The 13,962-nt window shown below is 39.9% G+C and overlaps 1 protein-coding gene across 1 annotated transcript in view; it reads right to left on the reverse strand.

Annotated features, from left to right (window-relative positions):
- LOC149154615 (pyrophosphate--fructose 6-phosphate 1-phosphotransferase subunit alpha-like) overlaps window positions 1–13,147 on the reverse strand; it is a 124,432-nt gene extending 111,285 nt beyond the window's left edge. The window contains exons 1-2 of the mRNA XM_089440196.1: window positions 12,860–13,147; window positions 9,899–10,059 (exon numbers count right to left, since the gene is read on the reverse strand). Of these exons, the coding sequence (XP_089296322.1) occupies window positions 9,899–10,059; window positions 12,860–12,943 (245 nt within the window). The 5' untranslated portion in view covers window positions 12,944–13,147. The remainder of the gene's footprint in view (window positions 1–9,898; window positions 10,060–12,859) is intronic.
- Between the last annotated feature and the right edge of the window lie 815 nt (window positions 13,148–13,962).

Below are 13,962 nucleotides of genomic sequence, written 5' to 3' on the forward strand. Positions count from 1 at the left end.
TGGTCCCTTTAACCATGGCATTTGGCCATGAAGACTTTTCCCTTTTGTTCCATCATTATTCACATGACACCTATCGATTGAAGGGTAGACCTAGGACATGTTACTTCCCCTTGGGGGTTGGAAGCACCTAATAGGGTGGTCTATTATCCACTCCTACCTAGGGAGGTAACACCATTACGAGTTCAAAACCTTAATTTTGGAAGGGAAGGTTTATTTGAAGTGTCAAAGTGCCCATTAATTTCAAATGCAAAAATGATTAAATGTACCTGATGATGTAGTTGCTAGCCTAGATATTGTGTGTAATTGTCAGGTGGTTTCACAGCCATGGCTTGGGAAACTTAATTGGGGCCCAAGTCTTTTAGAGGAGCATATTGACACCCACAGGTGGAGCGTTGAGAGCCATGGGACTCCAAGTTGTAGCAGAGCATCACACATAGCCATGGGCACCTCCAACACCCACAATGTTCCAACACTTTGCCCTATATTGATGACTTTTATGGGATGATGCACCTAGACCCAGCGTGCCCCCAGTCAGATTAGCACTCCATGAGGGGTTCGCAGCTGATCCAGGGCCCAAAGGAGGATGGTCTCACACCTTGAGACATGGGAGGGCTAGCACCACCTTGAGAGCCCTCAATGTTGGAGCAGAGACAAGCATTTTGACCACCTAGAGACCCATGAGACCACTTTTGTGCCCCAAGATGAAAATTGGGGTCCACAGAGGAGCATTGACAAAGACCTAAGGGCCAACCCTTAGGAGGTGATTTTAGAGGGCTTCTACTCACATCTTGGCACCAAGAAGCCTCAACGCTAGCCCTAGAAGGGCTCACACATGCATGACATCATCACTCTCTCACCTACAACTCACACGTGTGGGCTAGATTTATGTTTTATCATTGGCTACTAGGTCAACTTGTGACCTAGCTTGTTAGTAGCACATTATTTTATTGTTTTGAGGGGCATTAAGATAAAATTTGAATTTGAATTCCTCATATAAGTAAAGGAATCATTCATTGTATCAAAGCATCATCACACACTTGGAATTTTGGCCTTCTTCTCTTGTGGAGTAAATGGTTTCTATGAATGCATTTTGACATTTGGAACAAATAGTTTGTCTTTGGAGCTATTGCCTTAGATCAATGGATGGAATATTTTGCATGTTATCTTGTAAGTGAACTCATTATTGAATATTTATTTTCCCTATGTCTAGTGTATGGAATATGTTGAACCTAGGGTATTACTATTGTGCCCTAATTTGTTGAAAACTTATTGAATGGTACCTAGATGTCACTATTACATGCATTACTCATGAATAACATGTGAATGTATTTCCTAGTGGTGAATTTTTGTTAGCTTTCCCACAAAGCTCTATGATTCATTGCATAGGTAATTGTTAGTGTTTGTGGTGTTAGGGCATCAAGAATTTGACCTCCTTAGCTACCTTTTGGTCATTCAATCAAATCATAGACTCCATTATCCTTAGGATCTAGGCAGGCCTCCTTTGTTGGTGATCAATCTTATTTTTTTCATTTTCTCTAAATTCAACACCTTCAAGGCCAAGCTTGTTAACTAGGGCTTGGTTTGAATCCCTAGGCAAGGCACATTTGTGGGATTGGAGAACCTAAACATCAAGAGGACTACAGTGGCCACAAAATCTATCCTTTTGGTGGGCCTCCACTTCAATCTTGTCCATAAATTCCATTGCCCTAATTGTTTTCCCTCAGGTAAAACCCTAGTCTAGTCTTGCTTCAACTTAGGGTCTTGTTTGAGGGTTTCACGAGCCTTTCTCTTGTTGAAAAATCATTGTTGGAAACCCTTTCTCATTGCCTTGACATGTGGCCTACCCAACACTCAACCAATCAATCAAACCCTAGGTCTTGTGCTCTTAACCCTATACCTTTATATAGAAAGCAAATTGCTTCCAATAGGAGCCCTAAACCTAGATTGTACCTTTCTTGTAGAAGGTCACATTGAATCACCTTGTACCCTAACCCTAAAAGATCCATTAGGTGACCTTATCGCATATTGGGGCTCCTCCCGTCGGAGATAATCCTTAAAAAGCAGGGGGGTTTGGCTATGGTGACAGTGGGCCACTACCACATTATTGTCACTTAGTCTAGTTTTAGCCTTGTAGGGTGCCCCTTTCCAAGCCCTGCTATATTTTGCAGCAACAATACTAGATTCTCCCAAAATTGATTTTTGAAATCCTTGGTATTCCATTTGCATTTCAAGCCTCCCCCAAAGACCTTTGGAAAGTGGTGGTCCAAAGAGTTGAAAAGAAGATTGTGAAATGGATTAAGAAGCCCTTGGCTATAGCAACCAAGTTCTAGAGATTGACTAAGGTGCTTGCAAGCACCCATGTGTATTATTTCTCCTACTAGTTTTCCTCCATGAGCACCTACCAAAGGTTAGAGAAGACCTTGAGAATTTATTTAGGGGGCAACAACTCTTAGAATAGAGTTTTCATAGAGTCAACTAAAAATTATGTTATTCCCTGGAAAACCAACGAGGAATGGGTGTCATATAAGCTCGCACATAGGGCTAAGTTAGAGGTGTTAAGTGGGTTATCTGAACCGGAGCTTGGAAGGTACTTTTAAGAAACTACATTTTCTTGGGAGACACTTCTCGCAAAAAATATTTGCAAGGCCTCAACCTTAGAACCCAATAATCACTCCAATTACAATGAAAGTTAATGGCTCTTTTGTGGCCTAAAGTATCTAGAAATTCTAGGAAGCAATCAAGCCATTTATAACCATTTATAAGTTGGAAGAAGCAATCCTTGGGATTAGGGTTCCCATTTAATGACCACTCCATTTAGTGGTCCCAAAAATTGGCCCAAATGGCAAACCATAGGATTAAATTCCTTAGTTCTCAACCCTTAGATTCTTCAAGAAAGGCATTATTTCTATCAAGGATTTGTTTGATAATCAAACAATGGCCAAGGTGCCATGACCAAAGCTAGTTTGGGTTAAGTAACCCAAATATGATTATCCTCAATAGGGTGAAAACCTCAATTCCATATTCAATCTTTATTAAGTATGGCCTACAAGCCTCTCAACCCTGGAGGCATGATTGGAAGTGTAACAAAGCTAAGGCTCTCATCAAATATAAGCTAACAAATTGCTATACTTGGTTATGACTTGTTACCCTTCATTTCACCAAGGGTGCCTATATGAATTTTTTCCATTTTGGAGCACCATTGTAAGGCCAAAGAATGCAAGTTAAGGCCTTGTAGCCCATGTGATGTTATGTATCATGGTGTCCTAGGCCTTTTATGGTCGGCCATGCTCGATCCTCTTACACTCCACTCTTAGGTCCTTTTGTCCTGTATAGGATTGGAGGAATTAAGATGGACCTACCTAGACACATGGTTTAGAGGAGCCATTGGCTCTGTAGGGGTAATCGCTATTTATAGGGCCCGTCCAAACCATGCCTTGAGCGAACCGATGTCCTATCCACATGTCTATATGTGTTCTTTAGCCTTGGTACACATTCATTTTCAGTGCTCAACATGGTAGTGTCACATTTTCCAACATTTCACGTTTCGTAAGGCATTTCACAAATCTCAATGCACAAGGTCTTACGGGTCAAAAGTCAACAAAGGCTCAGATTGCTCAACATATTTTGTACTTTCCATGTCATGTGAAAATTTTGTCAAAATATGGAGGCACCAAAAAGATATGCTCAGTCAAAGGTGGTCGTCCTACTTTTGTGGCACGTGGGCTAAAGAAGGCATATTGAGGTTAATCGTTCGTCAAATGAAGCATATGATATGTCAAAAATCATCTAAAAAAAATTTCAAAGCAAACCCATGTGCTCAAATTGGCAAATCAAGCAAGGCGTTGGAGATCTACTCTTGGAGCACATTAATTGGTGACTCGACCCACATGTGTTGATTAAATGAAGGCGTTTGAAGTGTCAAATATGACCGTTGGGCCAAGTCAATGAAGGAAAAGGTCAAATTACTCAATGAAAAATCAAATAAGCAAACAAAAGGGTAAAAAGGCATCTCTAATCAACCTTAAAAGTCAAGTCATGGACATCTCAAATGAGACGTTGAGCAAGGAAAGTAAGTCATTGGGCCACTTAAGGAATCTAAAAAATATTTCAAGTCAATTCAAGCCAATTCCTAGTGGAATGTTGCATCTCTAAGGAAAATGATCCTCCTCATATGTTTGAGGTCACTTTATTTATTGGCAATTTTATGACCCATTTTTTAGCTTGGAAAGTCATTCTCACGCTTCATAGAAGTGCCTTGACTTGTGGTCTGGGTGTGAAAATTCCAAGCTGGAATACAATTGCAGCAACTGGAAATTATTCTCCTAATTGTTAATTTAATTTAACAATTTATTTATTGTTTGCTACAGCAAACACTGAATAAATCACACTACAACCTACACAAATAAAATTGCGGAAGAATAAACGCTGGAAGAAATGCTAGCACACACACATAAAAATTACACCATTATTTTTGGACAAATGTCCCCGAAAAAACCCCAACTTAGGAAAATCAGTGCAGCAGCTTAGGGTTTTATTTATTGAGCAACAGTGAAATAATCTGAGTACAATCTGGATGTTGAATACTGGCAATCCTACAAAGAAAATATTGGCAAAAATCTAGTAAGGAGATTTCCTCACCCCACAGGCAAATTCAGGCTCTAGCCTCAGCTCCAAGTGATTCGTCCAAACTAGCTTTGCGTAGCTACTGTGTCACCCTATCGCAGTCCCTTTTGCACTCAACCTGGAACATGCTCTCCTCAAGCCATCTAAGCTGCTGTTGTCTGGGAAAATGTCTCTCCTGGCCTCCGGAACCTCTGTCCAGCTTCTACCACTGAAACTCGTCTTTCCCCAGTAGAATCAAAATTATATCTAGAGGCTATTGCATTGCCCCAACATCAACCTCTCTGTATCCTCAAATGTACTCACCGAATCTGGAATCCTTCCTCCGGCTTCACTATCTCTGCCCCTCTCTCACTGCTTCGGTCTTAGGCTCTCTCTCTGGCAACTGACTGTTGCTACTCTGGAAATCGATCTGCTCATGAAATCAAACCTCTCAAGTATGTTCTCCATCACCACATCGATCTCCTCTTACAATTCTTTGTGGTGTGAAAATTCCTGAATCTAACACATCAGAAACCCCTACTGCAATTTCTAGTTTACTATCTCCTACTTGTTCTTTACATTAACAAGTTATTTAATTTCATAAATATTGAAGTAAACACAAATGCAACCTTCACAGATATACAGATCATACATTGAAGTAAACAGAAACAATAACACAAGGGACACCATTATTTTTGGACAATCCTCCCCAGAAAAACCCAATGCGGGAAAACCGATGCAGCATATTGAGGGTTTGTATTATTAAGCAGATTTCTGAATACAACTAGGGTGCCAAAAATGGCTCACCCTTCAGAGAATATCCTTGGCAGTAGTACCTCTCTCCGGAGACAGATATTCTGGCAAATCAGCAACCGAATGATCAACCCCACAGTGACTCTGATTGTTCCTTGTGCTGGACAGCGAAAGCTGCTCCAAGCACTGCTCTAGAACTGCGTCACCCTCTCCCGGCTCAGGATCTGTTGATCAACTCCCAGTCTACCCCACAGAATCTCCCAGCACTGCCTCTGAATCCCTCTGCATCCTCTGTGTCAACCTCTACAGCTTTTGTGTTAGCCTCTACGGCCCTCTGCGTCCTCTGTGCTAGCTCCTCAAGCCTCTGTGTCAGCCCTTCTTGGGCCTGCGCTGCCTCTTCCAGCACTTCACTACCTCTCTGCTATGTATTCTTCAGCCTTGGATCGAAATCCCTTGTTGAACTGCCCCTCACTGCAACTAATCTCTAACTCGATTTCCTCAGCAAACCCAGCCCCAGAAAATCGAATTCTTGATCTCTCTTGGTGTGTCTCCAACTGACCCTCAAGCCTCCTCTTATACTTTTCCTGTTGACGATTCAACAGCCGAGATTAAGTCCCTAATCAACAGCTAAGATTAGATCTGGCTTGATCCTCGCCACTTAGAACTTTCTCACCCATTTTATATTAATACATATTAATATTTTTATTTCCTAAGTTCAGACTTAGGAACCCATTAAAAATATTAATTATTTTAATATCTCTTCATCCAGGTGGAATTTCTCCAAACGATTTCTGGGTGTTGGAGATCTCATGTGCCTTAGCCTCTCCACCAATTTTCATGGCTAGAGCACATCTGATGCTACCAAAAATCAACACTCCCTCTTAGCAAAGAACGTGCTCTAACAATGCTTCAGCATAGAAGCATCACACTGATCCCCTGCATCAGTCCTCTGTGTTGATGTTAGGCCTGTTGCCTTACATCCATTGCACTATTGCTTCCTGTATTGTTGCCCATGACACTGCTACATCTGTACTGCAGCTCCCTCTCAAAATGTTGCATCATGCTGCCCATAGCACTGCCACCGCTAATTCCTACACTGCAACTCAATTACCAAGAAGTAAGTAACTGAGTTCACCCAAGTATTGACAACCTGGTCAGTCTGGAAGCCTCGTGATGTTGAAACTACCTTTGTTGCTAACCTATGCTCCCTCTGTTGCCACTGCGCTGCTGCAAACACCTCTACGCCTCTCGCACTGTTGCAACCTCCTTTGCGTTGCTACAGACTTTTGCACTCTAGCACTGCCTTGTTGCTTCATCCTGCCTTGCTCCACACGACACCTGTCATCATGCTACTGTCATTAAGGGCTCCCGTAGGCAGATGTGATCCGAGAGTTTGGGTACGTCAAAGATCCTGCCCCACATTCTGTAGTCCTCTCGACTACAGCTCTATGTCTCCCCACCTCTTCTCTAGAGGTGCATGAGCACTCATGGCACAATCGTCATTAGTCTCGACATCCTTCTCTGCCTTTGTTGGAGCTGCCTTTGAGTCGGAAGCTTCTCCCTTGCCTTTCTTCCTGGGGCACTGAGATGCATAATGTCCCAGCTCCCCACAGTTGAAGCACTTGACCTTGGAGATATCTTTCTTCTTCCTCTTCTAAACCCCCTGTTGTCCCGCAAATGCTAGAGCTACATCCTCCTCCTCCGCTTTCTTGATTCGAACTCCCTTACCACTACTTCCTGCCTTAGTCAACCTCCTGATCTCTTCCTATCGAAGAACTACCCACATCTCCTCCCAACTGGGGAGAGTCGCTCTGCCCAAAATGCTTTGGACAAACATCTCCCAGTCCTCGGAGGCTGCATTCAGAGCAATCCTAACCATAAACTTTGGATCCGGTGTAGACCCCACGAAAGTAAGTTGGTCACGAATTCCTTGCACCTTGAGAAGGAACGGATCTATCTCCTCTTCCTTGCTTACTAGCCAGTTAGTGCCTAACTCTGACCTCCGTTGGAGAATTCGATCCAATTTGTTATCAGTTCATCTTGTTTAGTACTTGAGCCGATTTGTCAGCAAGGATTCCCACTATCACTTCCACCAAGAGAAGTGCTCTGTGCAACTAATTTAAAATGGTGCCCCGACTTTATAACTTGACTTGAATTTTTAAGTATATTTTGAACTCTAATATATATATGGGTAATATATATTATACTATAGTTTTCACTTTAATGTATATTATTGACCATTGACTACATTTAAACCCTATAACCACACGAATTCTTGAGACAACACTTCAACTTCTAATCGAAATTCTAACCTTTTTTCTTAAATGGAAGCTTGATTTTTTTCACCTTGAATATTATTCTCTGGTAACCTTCAATGGCAGCTTCGACTTCTTGAGGTTCAATATTTTTAAGCTTAAAATTCTTTAGCAGGTGCTCCCCTGCACGCAGCGTTTGTAGACCAACGACGTGGGTACCAACATTAGCATAAATACGCAGCAATCTGAGCCACTATGATCTGATGGCTTCCATTTTCACAGTGGCAGTTCGACTTCGCTCACTGTCAATTGCATATGCACCCACGGCCAGCCAACAAATGTTCTCAAACGCAACGCCTACTACAGCAGAAAAATACTAAAACAACGCCAACAATTCTTTTAATTTAATGCAGATACTGCCATTTCTACAAGATGGTCCATCCACAATTTTCTGGTCCTCGTAATATTCCCTTGTGATATTACACATTAGTTAACTAAAGTTATATCACACAACATTACACAGTATATATTATTTATCAGCACCTGCAACAAAAATCCTCCACTGGCATCACACTTGCCAAAGGACACACCATGGAATATGTTGCAAATACAAGCCTTTTTTCATAACTCCAGCCCCAGCTAAGTATCAGAGGCACCTAACTCAATTCTTAACCCTTTCACAATCTACTCCTCGCTCTGCCTCGTCGCCAGCATCCATACCCTGGCATGCAAGTGAAACCCTAGTAGTGTTTGAAGCAGCTATGCAAGGATGAGAAGAAGGGAGGCTCCTCTCCTCTTCCCTTGCCCTTCCTCGTTCACTTAGAGATTAAATGTTCATTCTACAAGTAACGAGTCTTGCTTTCTTTTGGTTCTGATGAATATGACATGAAATACCTTTCGTAGATCGACTAAACATCTACATAACATGCTCCAATTACCAAATCGTCCATCCATACAGGACCAATGATATACCTAATTAATGGGCTGACATTCAGCTCCCAACTCCATAATTTTGTTTACCAACATCTAGCGTGCAGTAGCTAGTGAACTTGCAAGCCTTATCTAGAACCATTCTCCCACCTTGCTTCATTTAGCATCAATAAGCTCCACCATTATGTGGCTACATCGATTCACCATTAAGGTTATTACCACTACCTGTATTCCCCATTGTCAAATTTTGCCTAATTTCAGCAAGAAGATTACCACTTTTCTTTCCAAGTATTCAAGTTCACATCCACTTCCTTGCATCATTTGCAACGAGTCTGAGATCCTCTGCATTCATACGTCTGCAATACAGGCTTCTCCCCACTTTATGCTTATCCATTCCTTGCACTTCTCAATATGAGGTTCGTAGGTAATGCTGGCTTCCAAAACCTTTAATAATAATTCATTCTAAACCTTCACCTAACTTCCAATACAGTGGAAAACTGCTCTTCCGCATCACACTCACGTACCTAGCTTCTTGAGCTGATCCCATAGTTGGACTTTCATTATATGAAAATAAGGAACACAGAAAGTGAACTGTCATAACTCCCATAGGATGCCATCAGTTAAATCATGCTCCAGTGAAATTTCAGCTCTTGCATATGTTTCCAATTCTAGATTATTTCACTGATATTTCCTTACAGACTAGTTTCTCAGGTTTCCTGTGCTTTGCCATAATAAGATGTTTTAATTGTTTTTCATTGCAATGCCCAGATCTGAACTTTCAAGTAGCACTTATTTTCTCCTTTGAAACATTGATTGACCTCTGAGGTTACCTAACAGAAACTTACTGAAATACCCTTTGTTGCAAAAACTTACTGAAACAACATTTACTGTAACTTGTAAGACAAAAACATTTAAGCGTAAGTGTTAATTTCCGGCAAGGACAACAGTGAATATAACAATAAATGCTAACTATAGAAATCCTCACAGAGAATGTCTCTCCATTGAAAATAGCCTCCTGAAGCATGTTTCATTGCAGTATACAATTTACATCTCTCTCTGCATTCTTTAGTTCTGGCGACTTCACTGAGATTTTTATATGCGGTGTACAAGGTTTTAAAGTAGTAGTTAAAGGTGTTAATTTGCTTCTCTTCCATGATTAAAAAAAGGAGATCCCTTCCACACATAATGAAGTTTAGCCTCTTAATCATTTCTATTTCATCTGAACCACCAAACTATATACAGTAAGTACCTGTCCTGCACACTCTACATGGAAGTCCCATAGTATGTATCCAGTTTCTTGTTCTGCTGAAAAACTTTTAGAATTGCGTAAAATAACACAGAAAGAGAAAATCCTTTACCTGATTGCCGGATACTCTTGAATATCGGTCTTGCCACAAACAGGTGAAAGATGTACCAACGGCTTCCCATATGTTAACGGAAATGAATGGCTGATTGCATGTGCATCAGACGGGTCTGCAGAGGTTGTTGGATCACCAAACTCTAACTTTACACGGCCCCCCTATTCAGGCCAAAAAAGTCACATCAGCTCACAAAAGAGTATTTCAAATATGAAATCCATAAAAAAAATATGAAAAAAACTCATTCAAACATGTAACTTTTGCGATCCATGTCAGAAATATTATACATAAACAACTAAGAATGAATGCCACTTCCTACATGCATTTACACGCACTTTCATTAAAAGGCATCTAGATTCTAAACACAGAACAGTTATCCTTCTTTAATTCCACAACGCATACTCCGGTCAGTTGCCGATAGCCTTTAGCCTGTGGCCAAGAGACTTAAAGTTATCATGATCAATGACAGTGGGACAAGTTGAAAGTCTTACATTGATGGGATAGTTCATTGACATGCAAGCTATTGATTGAGATCCATCGCATAGGAAGAAAGAAACATGATTGTTAAGAAACATATACTGACACCTAGCATATCAATTAAAGAAAAGTAACTCTTGTATTGGAATAGCATGGCTGCAACTAAAGAGCTGGATCAAGGTAAGCACTCTCTCAATATCTAAGGTAGAATTTTGTACTAGAACCACTCTTGCAGAAGTGTCCTTACATGTGTAACTGAAGTTATATATTAATATCCATAAACCACAAAATAGGCCGTTTCCGGATGTCTAACTTAATATCTAGAAAATTTCTTGCCATTAGAGGAAAATATCCCCAAGCAAATGAACTGACTAGATAACCTCTGAAAATATAGGCACTAACTATAGATGTTTTTCGTTTATTGGCAAAATTTGTCTTATAATACCAAATTATAAAATTATATCAGTTACAGTTCAGAGATGTGCTCCCATTTCCAGCAGAGGCTAGAAGAACAAGCATGATAGGCGGAGCCCCGTAATCTTTCTCTGGTCTAATCATTCTAAATATACTTTTGAAAGTTAGAAAGGTCACTTATAGGAGTTGGGCTTTTCATAGGCTTTTGGATGAACTACCAATGCTATGACAAAATTTACTGAAAGGGACATCATGATAAGTGAGAAGAGAATGAAGCCATCCAGTATCTTGAAATGGAGCAGCACAGCAAACCAAAGTATAAAAATAGTCATTCCTGACCAACAAATAAAATTAACCAACTATTGTATCATCCCTGCCTAATCTGTCAGAGGAGAAGCTTGGTACGAACCAAAAAGAAGAATTTGTGTTGTACTTGTCGCCTTACGCTATTGTAGTTGTACAGTCCAACTTATATACACCAACAAAAAAGAATCCATAAGAGCAATGAGAAATGTAAATTGTAAGCCAAAGAGGGAAAAAAATCTTTCAAAACCAAATATTAGGTGGATCATGTGAAAACAATCAAACCAAACCAGAAACCATGGCATACTGCTCGCTCCCAAAAATTGGAACAAACATAAAACTTGGACTGGGGCACTTGCGCGATGAATTTGATTGAATAGTAAACATGCATCCAACAACTTCCAACCAGCTTGGGACATCTATTTCCAAATGTTCTAGTCATATCACTTACAATAGTTACCCTATACTCTATAATTATTCTGTAACAGGACTCACCAAGCTGGCGAGTACTCTGCCACCCAAATTAGCATTTCAGTCAAATCTCTGTGCGTTTATAGGAACTTTCACGTCGGTGGAGGATGACCCAACCTGGCGAATATAAGAGCAATTTCACACTTATTTGGCATTATCTCGTCATTTTTGTTGCAGCTTTTAGCTGAGAGGAGGGTTCTGCTGTTAAGCAGCTTGGACTGCGTTTGAACCACGTTTGTCCAGGTTTGTTGAGTATTTTCAACAATCTGGAGTCCAGACAATCATCAGGAAGAAGGCAGCCCGAATTTTCAGATCATAAATGGAAAATCCTAGTTTTTTTCTTATAAAATTTAATATTCTATTAATAAACCTGAGTTATTGCTGAGTTTTCAGTCGAGTTTTCTCCATTTTGGTTTTGGAGAGTTGTTGCTCAGTTAATGAGCCTGAAACGTGTCTGTATATTATTGTTAAAGCTAACCCAGTAGAACCACCCTGCCATCTAGCTAAATTGCGCTTATAGCTGTCAAGCAATTTACATTACCAGGCCAGAGATCATAGTTACCATGTTCAACTGGACCAGGCTGCCCAACCGATCCAGACTGAACCTCCCAACCTTTCCTAAAAACAAGAAAAAGGAAAGTACCTAAAATCAACTTAGAAGCAAGGAAAAAACTACTTGTTATGTTTATATCTCTTCTGTGATTGTTTGAATTCCTAAGCAACATGTATAATTTTCTATGTTCCATTTTTATGAACCTTTCTAGTATTTTCTAGATCCCAAACTTTTCCAGCCCTCCCCCCTCCTGGACCTACCAAAATTGTCGAACCTCATAACCATGCTCAAGATGCACTACACTTGGAAACATCCATTCCATCTCTCCCAACTGTCGCAGGCTCACAAAAAAATATTGTAATATGGTAAAATATTATTGCAAACATTACACTAATTAGTTAAAGATGCAATAACGTATTCGCAAATGTGGCTCCTATATTAAATCGCAGTAACAGGCATTTCCCCTTAAATAAATCTCAGTTCCAGATATTTAACTTTATCTGGAGCCTCTGGATATTAAAGATCGCAGCATGATCTTCCACATTTGAATACTTCATAAGCATATGGTTGCTGAATATCAAATAAGAAGACATGAGACAGCAAAAATAAGAAGACATGAGACAGCAAAAACATATAGGGAGCTCCACGGATCGAATCTCTGGGGCATGTCATGCTTGAATGATACGTCTGAGGAAAAAAACTAAGCTAATGGGTTTTGGGTTTAAGAGACAGAAACGACGAACCTGAAGGGCTGGCGGTAACTGAGGCTGGTAGAGGCTTCGAAGCTCCTGCAAACCAGAGAGCTCTGTAGCTTCGCCGAACCCCATTGTGTGTTGGAAGCTCTGATTTCCACAGTTAGAGAAAAAAGAACTAAAATCTCCGGGACAGTGGGTTGTTCCTCTTACATGGATGGATCTACTTGAAGCTCACTTCACACCTGATGAGTGCGTCCAACAACTTCCGGGGACCACACCTGTCACGTGATGATGGCAAACTAACTACAGTTGTGCTTATCCAATTTCCCTGGATGATTCGCCACAAACTTTAGCCAATATTAAATGATTACGATGAGGCGAGGTGTTCTTACAGTGTGGTGGGAAGCTCAAAAAGTTTGAGCAGAGTAAATACGAAATTAAATGAAATTAAAATTTAAAAAAAGTGGAGGATACATTTTTTAAAAATAAACCGAGTAAATACGAAATTAAAATTTAAAAAAGTGGTGGAAACATTATTAAAAAATAAATCGATAAGTGAATTAGTATGAGGTGTCTAGATTTGATTTCTTTCGTATTCGCTCATGAATTGATTGTAATATATTTTTTTTAGAATTGCCAGTGAAGTCAATGCAAACGTATTTTAAATTTGTTGTCATCAAAATTGAGATAATTCATTCTTTTATATTTTAATATATTAACTTATCGAAATTGACATGATTAACTTTTATTATAATATATATTTTTAGAATTTAGAATTAATTATTTTAAATGTATCTTAAATTTAAAGTTATCACAATTTAATTTAATATAAAGATATTTTAAATTTTATATTATTAACATTAATTTTTTTAATGATAAATTTAACTTTAAAAAATTTAATTTAAATTAAATTGTATATAATGTGTTTTTTGGGTTGATAAGTGAGTGAATCTGAAAATCACTCTTATCCTGTCGCTGAGAGACCATGACTCAGGGCGCGTCGTCAAAGTCACTCAGGGATTCGCACATGCCTGAGCCGCACCAGCGGAAACCATGCTAGATTTTTTGGTATTGACGAGACTAGAACCGATGACCTTTGCTTACAGAGCACCTTAACAGCGAGCTCCTTCACCCACTGTTCTGATCTCTTT

This window comes from Pinus tabuliformis, chromosome 9, assembly GCF_031772625.1.
Source record: "Pinus tabuliformis cultivar Carrire ecotype Pingquan chromosome 9, CPIR1, whole genome shotgun sequence".
Taxonomy (NCBI): Eukaryota; Viridiplantae; Streptophyta; class Pinopsida; order Pinales; family Pinaceae; genus Pinus; species Pinus tabuliformis.